Here is a 25,410-nt window from a genome sequence, read left to right as displayed (position 1 = left end):
CTCATTGTTTTATGCCATGCCTTTTTGTTCTGCAGTCCCAGTGTGTGTACTGCCCTTGCATAGACATTTCTTCCCGCCAAATCCCAACCGTCTTTAAAGCCCCAAACATCGTTATACCCATGAAGCTTTCTTTGAACTCCACAGATAGAAGAAACCTCGTATTTTCCTAAACTGCACAAGTGCAGCAATTTACCTAGGCTTCTTTATAATATTTAACATGTTCTACCTTGCATTTAGTTATAGTAACTTATGCTTTCTATGGTTCCAGGTTTATACATGTGTATCTATTTACATGTATAAACACATGATATATAGAGAGTATAGTCTTTATTTTGTGGTTATTTATTTAAGCTTTAATCTCTAATAATTTTTAAGTTCCTTGTAAACAGACTTGGTGTCAATTTATCTTTGCTCCTTCCATGAGGCCTAGCTCAATATTTTGCAGAGTAGGCGGTCAGTAAATAAAAGAGTATAAAATGAGCTCTCATTGCGTATGTGCTTTGTATACAATTTGCACAATGAAATGAACAAAGCCATATGATAAGCTAAAGTCACTAAGAGGAAGAAATCAATCACATAGATATATATTTGACCCCTCTAATCTTCACTCTATTTTACAGCAATCTTATTGGAGGAAGTGATTTAACAAACTCACAGTTAAGTGTCCTTCATGATGATCTGGGAAATGAATGAATAAGTACTCTGTGGCTACCAGTTGCATTATGGAGTCACCTAAGAATTCCATTCTCTGATTGTGGCCTCTGGAAAAAGAAATATCAAAGTAAAGAAATCAATAACCATTTATGGATTTCAAAAAAAACACCCAGAATTTTTAAAAAGGCATGACTTAAAAAGACAATGTGTTCATTTTGTTTTAAAGCACAAAACCAAATACAATTCCCTAAGGCCCCTCGATTGAGAAGAGATCTGAGTTAATATAGGTTGAGTTTTAAAGAAGAATAAAGTGAATATTATCTAAGCATTAAACGATTGCCAAAATCAAGACTGGTAAACACTGCCTGGTCAGAAGCTGAAGAGCATAAATTGAAAAATCAAGCATAATACAAACAACAGTCTTGAAAGAAAGCAAACAGGTCCAAGAATTTTCTTTGCTAAACTTATTGAAATATATACTCTGGCCGGGTGCAGTGGCTCATGGCTCTAATCCCAGTGCTTTGTGAGGCTGAGGCAGGTGGGTCACTTGAGCCCAGGAGTTTGAGATCAGCCTGGCAACATGAAGAAACCCCATCTCTACAAAAAAAAAAAAAAAAATACATACATACATACATATATATATATAAATTAACCATATGTATATATAAATTAGCCATATATATATAAAAATTAGCCGTGTGTGTGTATGTGTGTGTGTGTATATATGAATTAGCCAGGCATGGTAGCACACAGCTACAGTCATAGGGGACAGAGCTATAGTCCCCAGCTACTCAGGAGGCTGAGGCAGGAAGAGTGCTTGAGCCCAGGAGGTCAAGGGCTGCAGTGAGCCGTAATCATGCCACTGCATTCCAGCCTTGGCAACAGAATGAGATCTGTCAGAAAAAAAAGAAAAAGAAAAAGAAAAAGAAATAACATACTCCATTATTCAAAGCTGGAATCCAAATTTAAAAACAAAAAAACTATGATAATCTTTCATCTTTACAGTTTAAAGAGAGTTGGGAATATTTGGTTTGGAAGAGGGGAGTTAAAAAATGAACAAAAAACAACCCCAAAGAAGTAAAATTTTGCTTATTTTCTTAATTGTTTCACTAGCTCACCTTCAAATCACTCATCTACAGCAGGGGTCAGAGAGCCATATCCAGCCCACGGACTGTTTCTAAGGATAAAGTTTTACTGGAACACAGCCATGTTCACTCACTTCCATTTCATCAGTGGCTGCTTTGATGCTACTACGGCAGAGTCAAATCACTGCACACAGGCCACATGGCCCACAAAACCTAAAATATTTAGTATCTGTCCCTGCTGGGAAAAAGTTTATACTTTCTTCACACTTCTCTTGAAACTTCACAGGGAAACCAAGATGCATGACAATGGAACCAACAACACTGGATTGGAGCATAACCCCGGGTCCACACTGGGGTCTGTCTGCTCACCCATCTCGCAGTGTGGCTTTTCTGGAAATATACTGGAAATCCCAATTCCTTCGAAGGGCATGCTCCAAAGGTCTGGGACTGCCTCGTCTAAATGGTCACATTGGGACAACATGAGAACTTTTCACTCACAGGGTCAGATGGTTAAATCCCACAGTTCTCAATGTGAATGCCCTTGCCAGAAGTCGAACATGAGTAAAAATTACTCCAATTGCTTCTTCAAACTCAGTAAGTTTTTGTAGAACTGGAGAAGTTTCAATAAGTTGTCGATCAGTATTTGGCTCTTGTAGCTACAGGAAAATAGAAATAAATAAAAATCATTTTTTTCACTTTTGGTTATAAGTGTAATGATCAATTCTAGGATGGTGTTTTGTAAAATTCCTTCTCCCATAAGCAAAAATTTCTGAAATGCCAATAAAGCATGGAAGTTCCTTTCTCATCTCTTTGAATGGCAAACAAATCTAATATTTAAAGAAGGTTCAAATAATATTTTCCAATCTTCTATCAAATTTCAAGGCCAAGTACTGTACACAGATAGTTCAGAATCCAAGTATTATACTAACTCTCCAAGGAGATGCAAGCTGAAGAACAGCTGGTAGAGAATATATATATCTAGTAAAACAATGGTTCTCAAACTCTAGCATGCATGTTAAATGCAGTCAGCTGGGCCCTGTCCCCAAGGTTACTGATTTCCTATGTCTGGAATCAAGACTGGGAATCCACCTTCCTGACATGTTCCCAGGTGATGCAGATGCTGCTGGTCTGGGTCTGTCCTTCAAAAACTACTGCATTAAAGTAATTTGACTACTGTGTTTTCTAGGGACCAACCTATTTTGGCAATGAGAATCATTAAAACAGAATTCAATGTACACTGGAGATTATTATACCACTAGACAGGTGGTGCTCCAACAATGAGCCTTTAACAACTGGCAGAGAGCAAATATGAAAAGTGTGATTAAAATGAACATTTGCAACAACTTTGGGCAGTCATGTATTAGTAAAACATTTTTAAAGTAATCTGAATTAATGTCATTTCTTACTGTAAAGCCTCTTATGAGAGTTCAACCACTACTAATTATTCTTATATTTATTTTATATACATATATAAAAATATGTATATGAAGATACATATGCATGTTTACATATATGCATATATCCCAAAGTAAAAATAGTAAGAATTCTTAAACCATCTGGGGAAATAGGTGTCATCACCATAAGTAGGGCTTTTAAATTCCAAAATCTTGATTGAAAAGCTATCACATTGTACTCATTTTTAAATTTATAGTAGGTTTTATACATTCTGAATTGAAGCTTTAAATTTCTAAGATCCAGATCAGATTATACTTTAACAATGTTAATTTAGTATTTGTTCTACTTTTTTAGTATCCTCAGATTTGCTTCCATACTATTAACACTTTCCCTGCAATAGCAAGTGTGTAGATACACTGGAGTCAACATTTTACACTTTGAATATCACCTTTTGGTGGTGGTGGGGCATCCATAACTACACAGTAGCTCTTCCTTCCTCGTTGAGGGAGGATGACTCCCAGTGCTCCCCCTACCCCTTTCCGACCACATAAACACAATGCATGGGTTCATTCTACTATTGTTCCAAAGTTTCCCAGGTCTGACACCTCAGCTTAAAGGCATAATGCCACTGAAGAGAATCAAAAGATAAAAGTGGGAGAGGAAAAAAAGGCAAAGGAAAGTAACATGAATAGTTGGAGTCATAAAGCTCACTGCAGACAGGGAGGTCATACTTACTTGGAGTGGGTGGAGAGGATAATTGAGCCAGACTTCGCGCAGGTCCTGGAAAATGGAGTGATGCCTTTAATGCTCAAGGGAGCCATTTAACGCACTCTAGAGTACTAAATAAAATGTCTTTATTTGAAATACTGAACTATTTCAGAAGCTGACTCCACTTATGGCAAATTCAATAGTGCTGGCAAACTAATTTTTTTTTTAAGTGTATTCACCACTCAAACCGCCTGTAGTGACTCTAATTAGCCTATTAAGCTAGGGGGAAAAAGAGCCACCTCTAGTCCCACAAGTCAGACACCTTTTAAAACTAAGTTACACATTTGCTTAACCTAATACACTGCACTAAGCTGTTCTTTTAATCATATTTTTTTCTTACCATTATCCAGAAATGTGCATCAGCTGTGCCTTTTGTAATTAAAAATAATTTCAAATGTCCTTTATTTTAGGCACTAATTCATTATCATCTGAGCTATTTTAAGATGGAGTGGAAAAGGCCCCACATCATCTTCATAAGATCTTATGTTTATGAGATCATGCTTTTACAGCGGGTCACTACAAATCCTCACTTGAACTACTGGAATGAGTGAATTTTATGGAAACGCCTAGTACATTACTTTATCCACTGAGTTAAATCTAGAGGCAGTTATAAGGAGAACTTCCTCAGGATTAAAGTGCTTTTCCTTTAGTTTCAGACTCTAGGGAGCCTCTGACTGAATTTACTTGCCGACCTTGATGTTAGATTTCTGAAATAAATAACAAAAAAATTCTTTAAGAGGAAACTTTTTTTTTTTTTTTTAAGAGGGGAAGAAGTATAGGAAAATTTAGTACCACTTGTAACACACAGGGTGATAAAGTAAAATACCTAGTATTTCTTGTACTACTGATATCTTAATAAAATACACTCAGGGTTTTTTAAATATTTTTTAAAAGCATTTAAACGTCAAACTTTCTTTGGGGCACTTTAAAGGACTTCTCTTAACCAATTCAGAAATCTTTCCTTTGAAATCTCTGTAGTGCAAATTATATTGATTGTTCTTACCTTCTTACAACTTTCTCTCAATACTTTTTTTCTTCCTCCTTTTACCCTAAGTGGACATTTATCAAACTTCAGCCCCTTGCCTGACCTATTCATTACCATTTCCACTGGAGAATTCCACTATTTTCAATGCTTTACTACAGTTTGGATTACTCATTCATTTCTGCTGCAGCACTGACGTCTTACCTAAGCTCCCAGTCCATAACTCTAAATATCACATGGGCACCTATTACCCCATATGGAACATGACCAAATGATAACTTTTCGCCTTTCTCCTTAAACTAGAGCAGCTGTTACAGAAGATGGCAGGCTCAGGAGTCAGGCTGCCTGGGTTCAATCCTGATTCCATCTTGGCAAATCACTTAACCTAAGCTTCCATGTCCTCAAGCTTAAGACAAAGAGAATTGTAGGACCTACTCAAGCTGTTCTCTGACGAACACCCTGAGCAATGCACTCAAAGTATTAAACCCAGAGCTGGCCCACAGAAAATACTACTGTTAATAATGATGACAACAACAACAATGATAAACAGCTATCTCTTCCAACCAACCCCAGTCTCCAAGGCTCAAAATTCCCAGGGATCTTGATTCACCTTTCTTCTATCGCCTTCATGTCTTATACTCAAACAAGACTGTGATTTCTCCTTTCATGTCTGCTGCCACCCATCTTGGTGTAATAGCATAACACCCCATGACCAGACTAATGCACCTGTGCATTTCCTCTCTTCTACCCCGTAGACACTGAGATAGGGTTCTGCTGCACCTTGGTGTCAGGGGAAATATATTGAAAAGATCTAGACTGGAACCCCAGTGCTACCATTTATTAGCTCAAGGACCTTAGACAAGGTCTCTACCTTTAGCTGGCTCTTCTGGAAAATATTCTGATCAGGTCATTTGTTCATGCAACATGTTTTTACTGAATATCTAGCCCTGTCCTAAAGGGGCCTAGTGAGAAAGAATGAAGGTAAGTAAATGCAATTTAATACATTGTGGTAAGTCTCATAATAATGAGACAAAAACATGTAAGTGCTAGGAAAACTGCCTGTAGGTGTCAGATAAAGCTTCAAAGAGGAGATGACTCTTCAGATGTGTCCTGAGAATATGAAGATTTTGGCCAATCAGTAGAGAGTGAGAATCAAAAACAGGGCACCAGAAACATACAAATAAGAAGTCTTAAAGTACACAGGCACGAAAAGGTGATTCCTAGTGAATGACACAAAGAGGGATTTAAAAAACAGCTGAGAGTCAGATTATGAAAATTATTAAATGCTATGTTATGTAGTATATAGAGCTTGGGAAGCTGTAACCAAAGATTTTAAGCAAGAAAGGCCATAACCAAATCTGCATATTGAAAAGAAGACAACACTAAATGTGGTATGAATGATGGACTGGAGCAGTGGGAGATAGCAGCTGGTTAAAGAGTTCAAGTAAGAAATGAGGAGGACAAAAATGAAAGCAGTAGGGTAGCAATTCAAGAAATATTAGGGTCACAATTGATAGAATCTTGCAATTGATCAGATAAGAGGAGAAGAAAGCTTAGGGACAAAAATAAATCCTAAGGTTTCTGGTTTAGAAGATAAAAATAAGGAAGGAGGAACATGTTTGGGGGTTAAAAGTGATGGGTTCAATATTACACATGTTGAAATGAGGTATCTGTGGAACACCGATGAGAAGGTGCCCAGGGGCAACTTGAAAAGACACTTTTTCCTATTTCTGGAGCTCCAGAGAAAAGGCCTGAGTCAGAGGTACTGGTACAGATGTGTAAAGAAAAAAGGTGTGGAAAGCAGGGCACAGGAAAAATCACATTAACACCACTCTATCTTTCTAAGCGGGCCATTAACATAATCAAAATGAAACAATGGATCTGAATGTACTGGGTCAAACATGAAGAGTTACACAAAGACCAAAATACACAACCAGCAACACTGGGGCTGAAAGAGTAAAACTCAGTTCAGGGTGAAAAAGAAAAAACCAGTCCTGCTGTTTACAGGGCTGAGCAGACAGACATAGATAAAGCCAGCAGCAAAGTGAACAGGAAACAATGTTTCCCTCAAGGTCTTGCAGCTGCTGAAAAATGCCATTATGACCCTCTGACTAGGGATCACTGCAGACACTCAATCTCCAAGCTGCCCTTGCCTTGTGACAGCACCCAATCCCAGAGTAATCTCTTGCTGCTCCTAAACTGGCCACAGCCAAGAACCTCCTGAGAATTATTCAGCACCAGCCCAGGCCTCACAAAGGATGTCTCTCTCCACCCCAATAACACAGCCAATCCACCTGACTTTGTTGCCTACAGGTTTGTCCCTGGCTGTCTTTGGCTGATTAGGCTTTCATGACGCCTTATTCAAAAAAGAAGTACATTGGTTCACTAACATCTCTCACATGCTACAACTAATAGGTGGAAACCAAAATGGAGATGTCAAATGAGTTAGTGTCCAAGTTTGTGTACTTCAAAATGCTAGAGGAAAACCCATACATTTTGAGCCTTGTACAGTTTCACAAAAGACATACTAAAACAAATTCTGAATCTCAATCACCCCATTTGTAAGATAATATTCAGACTCTGCTTTTAATCCAGTCATTTACTCACTTCACTCTTTTAACAAATACGTATTAAACGCTGCACATGCCAGCACTGCACTAGGTACTGGAAACACAAGATAAGCTCACTAAGTAGACAACTGGGAGAGAGGCAGTTTAAAGAGAAAAGAATCTAAACACCGACTGATGCAATTAAAGACGACAAGTAGAAAACTGCAGCAAAACAGAACAACAGAACACAGTGGACTGGGGATGCAGGTAAGATGGGAGAAGGGGACAGGGAAGAGGTCGGGGTGGGGGAGGGAGTCTAAAGGGTCTGGGGGACACAGAGGCAAGATGGCAGGAAGGAAAGAGAGCAAAGAGGTTGCTGAAATGACCCACAAAAGGTGAAGGCCAGAACAAAGAAAATTTAAGATTTGAGAAAAGGTCTTAAAACACAAACCATCTGGTACAGATGCAAATCAAGATGCACATGTGTTTAGATGTGCAGGACAAAAATGGGGGACACAGAACATCTCTAGATAATCTTCCCATAAGGAGGAAATTCACACATAAAAATCATCACATATCTCTAGAAAAACAAATACAAAAATCAAATTCTCAGATATGAACATTGTCCAGGTCATATTTTCCAAAACTATTGATCCTTTTTTAAAAAAAACTACCCAAAGTAATACAGTAATAACGTCTGACAGCCATTTAAGCTGAAGGTTTCACAGAGGCTTAAAACTGGCTTCCCGTGTTCTTTATTGCTCCATGAGGGCTATTTCATTCAATTATAATGACATTTCAATTTGGAATACAGAGTTGCTTCTCCCTTTAAATGTTAAATTGACTTGTTTTGGTGCAGAAAGCATCCAGAGTGCTCTATTATATGCAGGATTAAAAAGGTATCTCTGGCAATATTAATAGCTTAATATTTAAGTTAACAACAGAAACTATTTTAGAATCTATCATTTTTTCTTAAACTATAATTTGCTTTTTAAAAAAGTACTTTCATATGCTTTATCCATAGCCCTATCAGAAACTCCCTATGAACTGACTTTTAAAAATAAACAAACATTTATCTAGTCTACATAATTTACGTAAAAACAAATCATACACAGAAAAGCCAAAAGGCTATCACTTCAACTAAGCCTGCATGGGGTAGATACCCAATGATTCTAAAATATAAAATCGTAATTAACTTCAAGACACTTCAAAATGAAGTGAAGTCCTATTACATTTGTATCCATATTTAATTTATAAGTGACCATGAGGAAAGACAGGTTTCAGGCGAAAGAAAAACTGCTTGTGTAAAGGTCCACAGAACTTTCCATCTGCAAGAGTTGAATAAGCCATTTTGGTGTACTTGAAATGTTCCATCTATGGTAGATCTGACTATTTTGTTTTCCTATATTCTCTTCAAATTACAAAGACCAGCTGAATAAAATTTTCTGTAATGATACATAACAAAAAAATCGAATGATTCTATAGAAATACCGGATCATTAATCAATAGAAAAAGAGGGAATCCTCCCTAACTCATTTTATGAGGCCAACATCATCCTGATACCAAAGCCTGGCACAGACACAACAAAAAAAGAGAATTTTAGACCAATATCCCTGATGAACACTGATGCAAAAATTCTCAATAAAATACTGGCAAACCAAATCCAGCAGCACATCAAAAAGCTTATCCACCATGATCAAGTGGGCTTCATCCCTGGGATGCAAGGCTGGTTCAACATACACAAATCAATAAACGTAATCCAGCATATAAACAGAACCAAAGACACAAACCACATGATTATCTCAATAGATGCACAAAAGGCCTTTGACAAAATTCAACAGCCCTTCATGCTAAAAACTCTCAATAAATTCAGTATTGATGGAACGTTTCTCAAAATCATAAGAGCTATTTATGACAAACCCACAGCCAATATCATACTGAATGGGCAAAAACTGGAAGCATTCCCTTTGAAAACTGGCATAAGACAGGGATGCCCTCTCTCACCACTCCTATTCAACATAGTGTTGGAAGTTCTGGCTAGGGCAATCAGGCAAGAGAAAGAAATAAAGGGTATTCAGTTAGGAAAAGAAGTCAAATTGTCCATTTGCAGATGACATGATTGTATATTTAGAAAACCCCATCATCTCAGCTCAACTTCTCCTTAAGCTGATAAGCAACTTCAGCAAAGTCTCAGGATACAAAATTAATGTGCAAAAATCACAAGCATTCTTATACACCAGTAACAAACAAACAGAGAGCCAAATCATGAATGAACTTCCATTCACAATTGCTTCAAAGAGAATAAAATACCTAGGAATCCAGCTTGCAAGGGATGTAAAGGACCTCTTCAAGGAGAACTACAAACCACTGCTCAGTGAAATAAAAGAGGACACAAACAAATGGAAGAACATACCATGCTCATGGATAGGAAGAATCAATATCATGAAAATGGCCATACTGCCCAAGGTTATTTATAGATTCAATGCCATCCCCATCAAGCTACCAATGAGTTTCTTCACAGAATTGGAAAAAACTGCTTTAAAGTTCATATGGAACCAAAAAAGAGCCCACATTGCCAAGACAATCCTAAGTCAAAAGAACAAAGCTGGAGGCATCACGCTACCTGACTTCAAACTATACTACAAGGCTACAGTAACCAAAACAGCATGGTAATGGTACCAAAACAGAGATATAGACCAATGGAACAGAACAGAGACCTCAGAAATAATACCACACATCTACTACCATCTGATCTTTGACAAACCTGAGAAAAAACAAGAAATGGGGAAAGGATTCCCTATTTAATAAATGGTGCTGGGAAAATTGGCTAGCCATAAGTAGAAAGCTGAAACTGGATCCTTTCCTTACTCCTTATAAAAAAATTAATTCAAGATGGATTAGAGACTTAAATGTTAGACCTAAAACCATAAAAACCCTAGAAGAAAACCTAGGTAATACCATTCAGGACATAGGCATGGGCAAGGACCTCATGTCTAAAACACCAAAAGCAACAGCAACAAAAGCCAAAATTGACAAATGGGATCTAATTAAACTAAAGAGCTTCTGCACAGCAAAAGAAACCACCATCAGAGTGAACAGGCAACCTACAGAATGGGAAAAAGTTTTTGCAATCTACTCATCTGACAAAGGGCTAATATCCAGAACCTACAAAGAACTCAAACAAATTTACAAGAACAAAACAATCCCATCAAAAAGTGGGCAAAGGATATGAAGACACTTCTCAAAAGAAGACATTTATGCAGCCAACAGACACATGAAAAAATGCTCATCATCACTCGCCATCAGAGAAATGCAAATCAAAACCACAATGAGATACCATCTCACACCAGTAGAATGGCAATCATTAAAAAGTCAGGAAACAACAGGTGCTGGAGAAGATGTGGAGAAATAGGAACACTTTTACACTGTTGGTGGGATTGTAAACTAGTTCAACCATTATGGAAAACAGTATGGCGATTCCTCAAGGATCTAGAACTAGAAGTACCATATGACCCAGCCATCCCATTACTGGGTATATACCCAAAGGATTATAAATCATGCTGCTATAAAGACACATGCACATGTATGTTCACTGTGGCACTATTCACACTAGGAAAGACTTGGAATCAACCCAAATGTCCATCAGTGACAGACTGGATTAAGAAAATGTGGCACATATACACCATGGAATACTATGCAGCCATAAAAAAGGATGAGTTTGTGTCCTTTGTAGGGACATGGATGCAGCTGGAAACCATCATTCTTAGCAAACTATCACAAGAACAGAAAACCAAACACCACATGTTCTCACTCATAGGTGGGAACTGAACAATGAGATCACTTGGACTCGGGAAGGGGAACATCACACACCGGGGCCTATTATGGGGAGGGGGGAAGGGGGAGGGATTGCATTGGGAGTTATACCTGATGTAAATGACGAGTTGATGGGTGCTGACGAGTTGATGGGTGCAGCACACCAACATGGCACAAGTATACATATGTAACAAACCTGCACGTTATGCACATGTACCCTAGAACTTAAAGTATGATAATAATAATAAAAAAAAAAAAAGAAAGAAATACCGGATCATTAAAGAGCAAGCGTCCAAATAGCTGCTTGGCTTCCTCCAGGCTTCCCTCCAAGTAAACAGCTCCTAGATGAAAAACAGAGAACGCCAAAAGAGAGTCTCCATCAACAGTCAAAGAAAATGACCTATCTCTATAAAAAGCAAAAACGCAAGCCAAAAACCACTCACAGAAAACAAATCAACATGTTCAGAAGCAATTGTCTTAAAGGTGACATATTTCCTCTTTTTGCTATGCTTTGTGTTACAAATTAGACTGAAATAATACGAAATTCAATTTACTAAAATCTAAATCTAATATTGTAAGTAAAAGAGGCCAAATATTAACTATCATGAAGGGTAAAGGTATAAACCTTACTAAGGGAACAATGCACAAATACTGGACTTTAGTAAAGAAAATGTTCAGTTTTATTTTATGTATTTATAGTTTACGTTTCCAATCAAATATATATAAATACCTAAGGGGAAAAAAAAAACCTAATAGACAAAACCTGAGTCTAGATCAATGAAGACATCTGCAAATAAAATATCAGAGGTAGCTTTACCTTTAATTTGGAAGCACTGGGCACACACACTCATGAATCATAACCAGGAAGTACTATGGTAACATTTTAACTGGTATCAATTACAATGGAGTAGTCATATTTTCTTGAAATCAAGTGTTTACACTTGTCTTCAGAAAGGCTGCTTTTCCATGTAAAATGTTAAGGCACTTAGTTACCAGGGCTTTTGACAACTAAAGACATTTATTATTTATTGACAGTTGTAACAATGATAGTCAGAGTACAGTGGTAGTAACTGTTGTGGTTGGGGAACCACTTATGTCCTGGGTACCATGCAAAGCATTTCCACATTCTTATCTTCACTAGCATGGGGTACCTCAGTCGGAGGATGTTAGAAAAGACTTAGAGGATTTAAGCTTATATTGATTGATTTGGGGGGACAGCTTAAGGAAGTAGAACTTTGCTCTGGATTGGATGCTGCCAGAATCAGATATTAAGATCATTACGACAGCTCTGCAAGGTAAGTGACACCATCTCCATCTCACAATCTCACAGATGAGGAAACTGAGGATCAAAGAGATTAGGTAGCTTGCCAAAGACAGATCTGATAAATGATGGAACAGGAAATTGAATCATGTCTGACTGGTTCTGGAGGCAATGGTAACACCAACTGTCAAAAATATTATGTGTATAGAGCAAAGTAATTCCATGCGACAAATTCTTTGAAAATAGACATATTTGTGAAAAACAGACATAGCTGTGAAAAGACTGTGGATAATTATTAAACATTCTCTTGCCACTATCATAAGCATGAAACTACAATGAGAAGCTTTTATATTCATTTTCAAAGGAAGAGGGCAAAAATGATAAGAACAAAGCCCTTTGAAAGCTAAAATGTACTTGATCATTTACCTTAAAAAAAAAAAATCAAATTGTCATTCTACTGTAACATTTCACTGTAAAGCAAACATACTTGCAATCACCAGCTAATTAACTCTTCATAACTTTCCTGTACCAATGGCTAATTCTGGTTACAATCAAAAAGAAGCCAAGGAAGTAAAGTGCCTGAGTGAGGAGTGAAATGTCAACATCAGTCTTGCTTCAAGTGAATCAGTAACAGTTATACAGACTCAAACCCTGGGTAGGGTTTTAAAAATGTGGTGTTTTCAAGATGTTTAAAACAGAAATATTACGAATAGTTTAATCAAAAGCAACAATGGAGTCTCTCAGCAACCTAATCTGTTCGTTTATGTATGTGATCCTGACTCAAATCTGGAAAGTAATCCATCTCCATATTAATTCACCTCATTTCAATTCATGAAATGCGAAGCATCTACATGACATCAAGACACCAATTCAGGCAGTAAGAATGGAAAAAAAAAAAAGAGGCATGTTCACTGCTCTGAAGGAACTGAAATAACTATAAGGTGGTAGGTGTCATACTAGGAACGTCCTGTACTTTGGGAACAAGTAATTCTGTCCCAAGTTTCCACACAAAATTTTATGTGCTCTCCAGACTGTTTAGACATGCAAGAAAGTAGACTATGAAGAGAGAAATTACCTATTAATGCTTCAAAACAATTGGCCATTGCATGTCGAAGGTCCGATTCTCTACAAAGGTCAGGCCCGTGAGCATACAGCATAAATCGATCCAGTTCAAGTTTCTACAAAATTCACAATGACAAAATGTAAGAAAGTTTGCCAAAATCTTAACCATAGGAACTCCCCATCTCTTGCAGAGGGTTGGTGTGGAAACGAGATGGGGGCAGGGGAATGGTTACAAATCCATACGAGTATATTAAGAGACAGTTTAGTTTAACATGCATTAGAAGTCCTATAAATACAGCTCAGTTTTCACCAACTCAATTCTTTCCCAAACAGGCTTCTACAACCTCCAATAGTTCAAGCAGGGTTCAGAATTGATCAGATCTGAACTTTCCAATTCCAAGTTCAGACCAAGCACTAGCCCAGGCTGGAATAAGACTCTGCTATGAGACCATAATCCCCTGGGTTCATCCAATATGCCTATGGAGAGAATTACAAACCTAACACAAACTTCTAAAGGTCAGTTTTACGTCTTTGACTCAAGTCATGTGGTACTGACAATGTCAGCACCATAAAAAACAGATTTTTTTTTTTTTTTTTTTTTTTTTTTTTGAGACGGAATCTGGCTCTGTCGCCCAGGCTGGAGTGCAGTGGTATGATCTTGGCTCACTGCAACCTCCACCTCCCGGGTTCAAGAGATTCTCCTGCCTCACCTTCTCAAGTAAATGGGACTACAGGCACCCGCCACCACGCCCAGCTAATTTTTGTATTTTTAGTAGAGACAGGGTTTCACCATGTTTGCCAGGCTGGTCTCAAACTCCTGACCTCAGGTGATGCAGTCACCTCAGCCTCGCAAACGGCTGGGATTACAGGCGTGAGTCACCACACCTGGCCCAAAATAGATTTTTATGTGGTAGAGTGAGGATCCTCAGAAGACTTCAAAATGCCTTACACTTCTAAATCTTTATTTTTATTTTTATTTTTTGTGAGGATTTGGGGATCCCGATATCTCTGCACTTGTGTCCCCCTTATGAGGTTTCCATACTCATCTCTCTCTGTGGGTTCAGTGAGACCTTCTGAGCAATGAATTGGATTGATCTTAAGGGCTTTGAAAATAGCACTCGTAGTGCTTTGTGTTTCCTTTTCTGATTTGGCCTCAAAAGAGTTTAGAGCCAAATTTGTAGCCCAGTTCTAGGTGTAGGACTGATGAATATGTCAGTGTGTGCTAACTTTACCTCTGGATTCATTTCACTATCTTACTCGTAATTTTCCTTTACTTTGATCTCTGTAGCTGCTTATTTCTTATCCCATGGCATTACAACATACAAATCAATTCCAGCCTTTTAGAACTAGACACAATGCGAAAGAATATTTTTTATACAACTCCTGAGATTGAATAAATGGAAATCATAATTCTTTCCATAAAAAAGAGACAAACATTGCATAAATATGCAATAAATCCATTTCCTTTACCATGTAATTCAATTCAATAAATACTAAGCAATACCGTGCCACATAACATGGAACAACTCACAAGTCAATGAACAGCCCAGGACAATGTGAGTTCCACCAGTCCTCAGACAAAAGACATAGATTTTGTGTGTCTCAGTATGTATCTTAAATATCCATATTTACTCATAATGGAAAAAGACAAAGACAATAAAAATAAGACATACATGCTGTAGTATTTTGTACTGTTTGAAATCCGTGATTATAAAATATACTCAAATGAGTTTTGACTACCACAAATGCAATAGCAGAAAATATCTTTTTAAAAATTGATCCCAAAGTGCAAGAGTTTATACTAGAATATGTAAATTTCATCTGTTTCACAACTTCACTGGGAAAATCTAATTGTTTGCTGTCTCTGGAGCCCTGCTTGCGAGCAGACTGCAAGCCATATTTTATCTTCTAAACATCTACTGTATTCTGGAGTGCTGCGATGTGAATTTCCTGACTTCTTCTAGTCTCTACTCTATATCCTTATTTTTCCATGTAGGCATTAGTACAACATTTTTTTTTTTTTTTTGAGGCAGAGTCTTGCTCTGTCGCCCAGGCTGGAGTGCAATGGCACGATCTAGGCTCAATGCAAGCTCCACCTCCAGGGTTCACGCCATTCTCCTACCTCAGCCTCCAGAGTAGCTGGGAGTAGCTGGGACTACAGACGCCTGCCACCACGCCAGGCTAATTTTTTTGTATTTTTCAGCAGGGACAAGGTTTCACCATGTTGGCCAGGATGGTCTCGATCTCCCGACCTCGTGATCCGCCTGCCTCAGCCTCCCAAACTGCTGGGATTACAGGCGTGAGCCACCGCGCCTGGCATCAGTACAACTTTTAAAAAGAATAGAGTGGTATACTACTGTTTATGTGTTAAAATGTTCATTAGTCTGGAAGGTGACCTAGAGCTTTCATTAGATTCTCAAAGGGGGTCAACAATTCTCCATCAATTCCCTCCCCTCCCAAATGGTTAAGGACTACTGGTCTAGACAGAAAAAAGGTGGGACTGCCGCAGGCTTCTGCTGCAGCCAATGGGTGTTGAGTACTATGGCAATGGCAAGTCTTGGGCTTGGTGGAAGAAGACCACATAGAAACCCCTGAAGGGGGAAACTAGCCACCTCTGTCATTAGTCATGGCTTTGTACAGCACCCAATGGGTTATATAATAGCTTCTGTTTCGTGCTACGGCAATTCCCTACACTTCGTAAATATTCTCCCTATAAGTGTTTGAAAAATACTTATGCCATTCCATTACATCCTAAACTAAAAACAATAAGGAAAGGAGTGACAACCTACTTATTAATATGTATTTCCAGTGGCATTTACGTGAATGATCAGGAAGCACTGTGACAATTAAATCAACCAATCACTTAAGCAGTTTTACATAGAGTTGTGAAATTTCATTCATTGTGAGCCTGCCAAAACCAAGTTAGCTTACCTGGTTGCTTACAGGTTTTCATTAAGACATCAGTATTTACTTTCTCAAATGCCACCAAAACCAGTTCCAAGCCTACCACTGTAGCTACAATGATGATGTTATCACATAAAATAAAACTGTGTTATTGCTAACACATAAGCTAAAATTAACCACATTTTTAATATAATTAATGCCTTGGCAAGATCAAATTAAGAAACCAGTCATAAACCTAGGATGAGCTTTACTCTTTCTATCAAAATCAAACTTTTATATCAAAATGAAGAAAAGACACAAATTAGGCAAAACCCACAAAAGTTTTTCCAGTGGCTCCTCAGTGTTTGGGGATTTAAGAGCCACCACTCTACCTACTATTAAATAAACCCAAAGGTCTACAAAAATGTAAGGATTTATCACAAGAACATGGGTAGCATCAATAAAAACAGCCCCTACAAAATTATTAACATCTTTGTGTAATTACTATAAATAAGTATTATGCCTAGCACTTTATAAATGATGTCATTAAAGCTCATAATCTCATTTAATTCTCACAACCAGGCTGTGTGCCAAGGGCTAATGTCATTTCCGTTTTACAGATGAGAAAGCAGAGGCTTGGAGAAGAGAACAACAATTTGTCAATTTGTCCATAGCCACCTGTTTGTAAGAGGAGTGTGGACTGGAACCCTGATGAGTCAGTGCAAGTGTCCATGTGCTTATCAGCTATGATTTATTCTAATAAGACATCATATGGAGATGGAAACATCAAATCAGATCACGTTTATCTGAATTATAAAAAGGTTCTGTTAGTTACTGAGCTAAGTCAATGAGGCTAGGGGAACAGCCTAAGCCCTAAATCTTAATAGGATTTGTGATTTGGGGGATTCTCAAAGGTGTAGAAAGTACCCCTAGTGGGTAAAAAATGGTCTGTAATCTTCTGTTCAAAACTATCATTCGGCTTGTTAACGTAAATTAGAAACAAATGTACTACAGAAATATTACACAAAGGGAAAATACAGCATATTTCATTTCTTTTGCTTTGTTCCCATGTTCCTTTTCCTCAAATGTTTAACTCAGTTCATGCACATCTGTCAAATTTTTCTTCATCTGTTCTCAAGTTACCTCACTGTGGAGTTCATTAGCTGCTGGTGAAACTCACAAAGGTAACAAAACTAGTAAGACTGGATCCTTAAAACCCAACAAAAAATACTTCCTGGTCTGTAAAATATTAACACCCCTAATATATCCTAAAGAGTTACTTATTCAAATGCAAAATTATGCATGGGCCGCAGAAGAGCATGTCAGACATAACTACAAATGCTGCAGATGTTTTCTGTACCTTTGCTAGCATGGCAAGGTGCTGATTCTGAACAATGGCAGTTCGATAGGTTGCTAATCCTCCTTCTTCCAGACTAGGAAACAAATAGTACAAATGGACACTACAAAAAAAAAAAAAAAAGGAAGTACATGAATAAATATGCATCACAACATTCTGTCTGTGGTTCTGAGTCACAGAAACAGGGCTGGCACACAGTATCTGTGCAATGGATATCAGCTGAATCAAACTAAAGGATCTGATTAAAGTCTTTAAAAGTTAAATGGTAAGATCAATATATTTGAATGTGCTTAAACCTAGAAGGCACCATTCACTCATATTTTCACATTTATTTCTGTTAAAAGGTTTCTCTGAAATCTGTTCTCTGATGACAACAAAGAGCAGAATAATCAATTACACACTCTAGGAGTAAACACATTTAATACTAAAACTTGGGAGTGAAACAAATGCTTTTCCTTGGGCTATGTGTGGCCCCTGGAGAGAGGAGTCCCTTCTCCTGATTATGTCCATCTTGTGAAAAGAAATAACCTAAAGAGAAAAAAAACATCTCAAGAGAGTTCCAAGAGAAGCATGTATTGTCTCCCTTTAAAGGAGAAATTGTGTCAGTATAGAAAAGCAACACACACTTTCCTGCCCCTATTTCGTTTCTTTTTTTTGAGACAAGAGTCTCACTCTGTAACCCAGGCTAAAGTGTTGTGGCACAATCTCAGCTCAATGCAACCTTCACCTCTCAGGTTCAAGCGATTCTCCTGCCTCAGCCTCTCAGGTAGCTGGGACTACAGGCACGCACCACCACACCTGGCTAATTTTTGTATTTTCAGTAGAGATGGGGTTTCGTCATGTTGGCCAGGCTGGTCTTGAACTCCTCAGGTGATCCACCCGCCTTGGCCTCCCAAAGTGCTGGGATTACAGGCGTGAGTCAGTGTGCCTGGCGTCCTACCCCTACTTTCAAATTAAGGATCCTAAAACACTTCTGGAGAGAAACACACACACACACACACACACATACACACACAAATCTGGTCATTAAAATTACTTGTAAGCTTTACTTCCCTTGAGATCAGAAAGAGTAAGAAAGGGATCAAAGACAAATCCTAGAAGTTGAAATGACATTTTAAAATATCACCCCTTTCTTTACAAATTGAATATAAGCTCTGAAGCATCTAGACCAAGACAAGCTGATCTCTTGTGGCTGTAAGCAACTTTAACATATACTTGACAGGACAGAGACACCAGCCTTTCATCTTGTAATCTCACTCATTACAGCATCAGTGAGTGCGAGTTGTCAGGGCAAGAGCCACAGACGTGTGGCTTTTGAGCTCTACAAAACAGATAAAATACATGGTGTATCAATGCCTTATTTGGCTAATTACAAAGAAAGCAATGTAATAAGTATGTTACCTATAAAATGTAATTATTGAGGAATTGTAAAAAACAAAAAAGCCTAATTACCTGGTCAGAAATTCAACAACAGCATCACCCAGGAATTCCAACCGCTCATTGTGGTTAATCCTACAATGGGAATTAAGAAGATTACTTAATATAGCATACTAACACTCTCCCCCACCCCCGCAAGAAAAGAGCACATGAGGGTTAGCTCCTTTAATAATCAAACCACCTTCCCTATTCCTCATAATTAAGAGCACAGACCACCATCTTAGCCCAGAGGCACCTGGCACCTGCCTGATGGGAAGGAGGGGTGCATTCCTTCACACCACGTGGGTCAGGCTTTCTACCAGGGGGCTTCCTTCCCCTGGGAACCAGACTTAAAGCATCCAGAGCCTTCAAAGTGGTATCTCACTAACAATCGTGAGTATTTCCTTACTACTATCAGGTAGAAGACAGAAGAATACCTTCAGTGGATTTTCTGACCACTGAAAAATTCGTTTTGATACAATGTCCTAAAGCCAGTTCCACATCACTCCAACTCTACACTCAACCTAGCATCTGAAGTCCTTCAAAATAAGTGTAATCTACGTTTTTAGCCTCATTACCCACTCCTATCCTATCCTATCTACTCATTGGGCCCTGCTCCAAAACCCCTGCCATTCTCTGAAAGAGGCATCACCTAAGACACTCAGTGTGCCTCTTCAGGCCAAGCTCCCTGCCACCCCAGAGCCTTCTACTCTCTCCCATACAATGAGCCACGCTGAAAATCTACTCACCCTCAAGGCCCAGCAAAAATGTTATCTTCTTTATGAAGCCCTGCCCGATGCCACTCATCAAAATTAATACTTCCCCTTCAGTGCACAGATTACACTTTATTTACACTTTAATTATATGATGAAGTCGTATCTCACAGGCTGTTATTTTCTCATGTTCGCTTACAAGGCGGAAAGGACCAAGAAGGTGGCCCATGGAAAACCTCCTCCTGCGTCTCAGTGAAGCCAATGGAGCACCTCCTCTCAGTACGAACGTGCTTCTCTCACTGCCCCTTTGGTTGAGCACAGACATGACATGAAGTGCTTCAGGTTTTCAGCAGGCCACACTGGCTGCTGCTGTGTAGACAGAGTGCAGGACACAGAAGCACTGAGGGGAGGTTGCAGCAGGTGCAAGGAGACTTTCCCACATGGGAGGCTTAGGCTGGGGAGGCCACAGTGGAGACGAGCGAAACCGTCACATTTGGGATGTATTTTGGAGAAACAGCTGAAAAGAATTGTTGATAGCTGGAGTTGGGATTTGGAAGCTAAGTGAAAGAAAAGAATGAAGGTCAATGTCTAGGCTTTAGCTTAAAGAGTAGCCTGTGAGAAGTGGTGCCATTTACTGTGGAGGGGAGGACCAAAAGGAAAACAGGTTTGGGGTAAAAGCAAGAGGTGCATTTTGGATGTTAACTTTGAAGTGCCCATCAAATATCCAAATGGAAAGATCCGGTAGAGTGCTAGATACTAATCTTCTGCTCATGGGCTAGGACAAAGTTGCTAATGAATCTTTAGAGTTGGTCAATGTTAGACAGAATTTCAGGTGATGAATCATATGACACCACTTGAGAGGATGCAGCCAGAGGGAAAAAACGGTGCCAGGAATGAACCCAGGGAGTGCTGAAGTTGAGAAGTCAAGCAGGAGGGAAGCCAGAAAAGGAGACCTGGCCAGGGAGGTAGGAGGAAAAGGAAGTCAGTATGCTCTCCTCAAGGACAGCATGTTATCCTCCAGCCATAGGGAAGAATGTGTTTCAAGAGAGAAGTGGTGAGCCATGCCCAATGTTGCTTAGACTCAAGTCAGATGAGAACAGACCACTGATTCAGTCCTGTGAAGTCACTGAGGCCCTTGATAGGCTGGCTATATGTGAAGTGGTGGAGACAAACCTGCTTCTGACTACAGTAAGCTGGAGAAATAATAAGTTGTATGGAATTGTATAGTAGCCCTCCCATACCCATGGTTTCACATTCCACAGTTTCAGTTACCCCTGGCCAACCACAGTCTGAAAACATTAAGTGGAAAATTTCAGAAATAAACAATTCATAAGTTTTAAATTGCATGCTGTTCTTTACCACATGGTAAAATCTTGTGCTGTCCCACCCTGTCTCACCTGGGATAATCCCTTTTTCCAGTATCTCTATGCTGTCACTTAATAGCCATGTGGGCTACCAGATCGACTGTCATAGTATCTCACTGCCTATTCAAGTCATCCTTATTTTACTTAATAATGGTCCCAAAGCACAAGAGTCATGATGCTGGCATACTGTTATTTATTTACTTTTTACTGTTATTTTAGGTTCAGGGGTACATGTGCAGGTTTGTTACATAGGTAAGCTGCATGTCATGGGGTTTGGCATACAGAAGGCATGTTGTTATAACTCTTCTATTTTATTATTGTTGCTATTAATCTCTTACTGTGCCTAATTTATAATTTAAACTTCATTATAGGTATGTATGTGTAGGAAAAAACACAGTACGTATAGGGTTATGTACTATCTTTGGTTTCATGCATTCACTAGAGGCCTTGGAAGGATAAGGCGGGGGATGACTAAATATGAGGAAGAACCTGAATGTCTGATTCAAGGCTGGCTGCTGAAAGAGAAAATATGAGTCTGGGGATATACACGGGGAGAAAAACCAAAGGGATGCACCGAGGAGGGAAGGAGGACACATAGAGTCCCTGGGGTCTGAGCAAAGACAGCCAAGGACAGGCTTGGGCATGAGCAGAAGCTGGCCTCACTAACTACAGGGGCTTTCTTAAATCTCTCAGACACCAAACCACATCTCCCCAAAAAACTCAACAGCTGCCTGTCGACTCTCAACCTATCTGGCTTTCAAGGCCATTCTTTATCTAGTTTCATCATACCCACCCCTTTTATCTACTTTTAGCAGCAACTTTCAACTCCATGTTGATCAACCTGCACAACTATACCATGCACATACTATCCCCTCTCCTTTCCCTGCTACCTCTCCCAAATCGCACTCATTCCTACAGCCAACTGGGAGGCCGACCCTAAGTACTGGAGCTTCCAGGGGTGCGGGCTAACTCCCACGATCCCACCCCCATTCCCACAGAACTTTAACCCTTATCACTCCATTTACAACAAAATCAGATCATATCTGTATTATTCTGTTTCATGTGTGCCAGTTTAATTTCCATATGTAAAGTATCCCTATAGTTTCCATATATAGTAGAAAATTTAAAATATTTGTAAATTATTCTTAGCTACCAAATCATCTACTTAGAAATTTAAGCCCAACTGCTATCATTTCACTTACTGCATTAGTAAGTTTATTCTTCTACCCTACTATTCCTCCACATTTTGGAATTTTACAGGAAATAAAAGGTAATAGGAAAAATCTGGTGAGTTGTGAACAATGAATAAGTGATTCTTTCTTATTATGAAAGTGAACCCTCCTTTCAATTTATGGCCTTTAATTTATGTGAAAACATCATTTTTGGACAGCAATTACAGGTCAAGCATCCATAATCCAAAATCCAAAGTGTTCCAAAATTTGAAACTCTTGAGTGTCAATATGATGCCACAAGTGGAAAGCCCCACACCTGACCTTATGTGACAGGCTGCAATAAAAACTTTGTCTATACAAAAGTATTAATAATGTTGTATAAAATTACCTTCAGGCTATGTTAGTCTAAACCCATCTGGTTTTCAAGGCCATTTCAAGGCCATCTTATATATATTTCATATATATAAAATATGTATGAAATATAAGTGAATTTCAGTTATAATTGTGTCCTATCCCCAAGATATCTCACTATGTATATGCAAATATTCCAAAATCCAAAAAAAATCTGAAACACTGCTGGTCCCAAGCATTTTGGATAAGGGATACTCAACTGTAATAGCCAATAATGGGAAACGAAAAAGAGAGACAGAGAAAGAGAAAATACATTCATATCTAGCTGACAAATTCATAATCTCATAATTCAGTTAAAAAAAAGGGGGGGGGGGGAGGCCAGGTGTGGCTTATGCCTGTAATCCTAGCACTTTGGGAGACTGAGATGGGAGATTGCTTGAGGCCAGACGTTCAGGACCAGTCTAGGCAACAAAGAAAGACCTTGTCTGTACAAAAAATTAAAAAATTAACCAGGTGCGGTGGCACGTTCCTGTAGTCTCATCTACTCTGGAGGCTGAGGCGGGAGGATCACTTGAGCCTGGGAGGTCAAAGCTGCGGTGAGTTATGATTATACCACTGCACTCCAGCCTGGGTGAGTGGGAGACTATGTCTCAAAAAAAAAAAAAAAAAAAGCAGTAGGTCCTAAAACAAACTTTTCTTACTTTTACCAAATATATACTAGACTTTAAAGGACTTTTTTTTGTTGCTACTCCATTAGCCAAGAGTGACTCAAAAGTTCCACAGTGGAGTATAACACATTATATTAACAAAAAAAAATTTCAAAACTTTTCAATACTGAGATTTTGCTTTCTGTCAAATACACCAGAACTTCAAAAGCATCTGCCATCATTCTTGGAGAAAGCATCAAGGAATAGAGGCATGATTTAATGGTAAGACGATGTTAACTCCTAAGTCTTCCTGCAATTTCAAGAAACCTATTAAGCTACTGTCCTGGGTAAGGATAGAAATAAGAAAGAAATAGTGAGTTTTAAAAAATAAATTCTTTTTCATGAGCCAGTACAATAAAAATGCATTTTCTGTGGCACAGGCTTTATCTTCTTCCTAATAGTGCAAAGTACTATACAGAAAAATCTTCACATGGAAAGCAAGAAACTGGGGGCAAAGGAGCTGGGGACAAACCATATTTGGATGTCTAATGCATTTTTAAAGAATAATAAGACATTTGGCCAAATATGACAATAAGTCATATTTGGTATATGCTTGAAGTCAAATATTATTTTAAATGAAGTCATACTGGCTTTAAGTTTTACCTTAATTTCTTTTATAAACTTTCATGGAGACAAAAACTATGTCTAGGGTTTTAATAACCACAAAGTTGAATTATTATTCATTTTGTTGAAATACAAGGTCATGGTTCTAACCAGGTTTATTCAATAGAGAGTCTGCCATTTATTAAATATCCAACATATGTTTTTCTGTATCTACATTATGACTAAACTCTGGCAATAAGCCATAAATAAGAATGGGGATTAAATACCACTTTAGTTTATTATTATACTGTACAATTCCTAAGCCAATGGTTTATCTGGAAAAATGGGAAGAGTGGGCTGCTAGTCCTCATAGCAGTAGCAAATCTTTTGTTCCTTCTTTCGTTGCTTAGACTTTCTTTAATCACCCTCCTTATAAATACTAGCAGGTTCCAAGATGAGATATTTACTGAGCGGTAAACACTCCATTTGTTTTTAAGAAGTGAATCAACAGAGGCATTATGAAATGTAGATTAACTGTAACATTTATACAGGACATTTTGTCTGAGGAATGCACTTTATAAAACACAACAATCTCCCTGTAACAGTAAGTACTGTAAGGTGCCATTCACTCCAAGGAAAGCCATCTCGGGATAGGTCAAATCCAGTGAGGGTAGGCAGAATCTTTCGCACTCTGGCACCCAAAGCCTCAAGCAGTGACTCACAGAGTAGAGCTGGAGGGGGCCTTGGAGGTCAGTGGGAACTTCTACCCAATTCAGGATTCCTTCACCTCACCGTATGTGCCTGGACACTTGTAGGGAGGACAGGCCACAGACCCAGTAGATCTGAAACTACTGGCCTTGGGAATTAACTTGAAGCATTTAGGGTGGTAAATTCATTCAGTGGAATTTACATATATTTAATATATATTATTGTGCTTTTAATGCAAAATATACTTGCAACTACCATTTCCTTAAATACAGAGACATTAACAAATAGTCCATATGTGTCTCTCTGTTGGTCCAATAGTTTTTTTTTTTTTTTTTTTTTTTTTTGAGACAGAGTCTCACTCTGTCGCATGATCTTGGCTCACTGCAACTTCCACCTCCTGGGTTCAAGTGATTCTCTTGCCTCAACCACCCAAGTAGTTGGGATTACAGGAGGCCGCCACCATGCCTGGCTGATTTTTGTGTTTTTAGTAAAGACAGGGTTTCATCATGTTGGCCAGGCTGGACTTGAACTCCTGACCTCAGGTGATCCACCCACCTCGGCCTCCCAAAGTGCTGGAATTACAGGCATGAGCCACAATGCCTGGCCAAGATTTTTATGCATTATATG

The 25,410-nt window shown here is 38.7% G+C and overlaps 1 protein-coding gene across 9 annotated transcripts in view; it reads right to left on the bottom strand.

Annotated features, from left to right (window-relative positions):
- DROSHA (drosha ribonuclease III) overlaps positions 1 to 25,410 on the bottom strand; it is a 134,118-nt gene that overhangs the window by 19,543 nt on the left and 89,165 nt on the right. For 7 of the 9 annotated variants that reach the window (XM_037990725.2, XM_037990724.2, XM_073014816.1 and 4 more), the window contains 8 exons: positions 19,262 to 19,321; positions 17,813 to 17,912; positions 13,583 to 13,685; positions 11,517 to 11,587; positions 3,870 to 3,914; positions 2,238 to 2,395; positions 1,135 to 1,251; positions 656 to 761 (listed from right to left, as the gene is read on the bottom strand). In XM_037990725.2, the coding sequence (XP_037846653.1) occupies positions 656 to 761; positions 1,135 to 1,251; positions 2,238 to 2,395; positions 3,870 to 3,914; positions 11,517 to 11,587; positions 13,583 to 13,685; positions 17,813 to 17,912; positions 19,262 to 19,321 (760 nt within the window). The remainder of the gene's footprint in view (positions 1 to 655; positions 762 to 1,134; positions 1,252 to 2,237; positions 2,396 to 3,869; positions 3,915 to 11,516; positions 11,588 to 13,582; positions 13,686 to 17,812; positions 17,913 to 19,261; positions 19,322 to 25,410) is intronic. The other 2 variants (XM_007961276.3, XM_037990732.2) reach the window with 1 other exon arrangement.

This window comes from Chlorocebus sabaeus, chromosome 4 (assembly GCF_047675955.1).
Source record: "Chlorocebus sabaeus isolate Y175 chromosome 4, mChlSab1.0.hap1, whole genome shotgun sequence".
Classification (NCBI taxonomy): Eukaryota; Metazoa; Chordata; class Mammalia; order Primates; family Cercopithecidae; genus Chlorocebus; species Chlorocebus sabaeus.
Note: the sequence above shows the minus strand (reverse complement) of the source record. Positions and strands in the feature narration are given on the sequence as shown.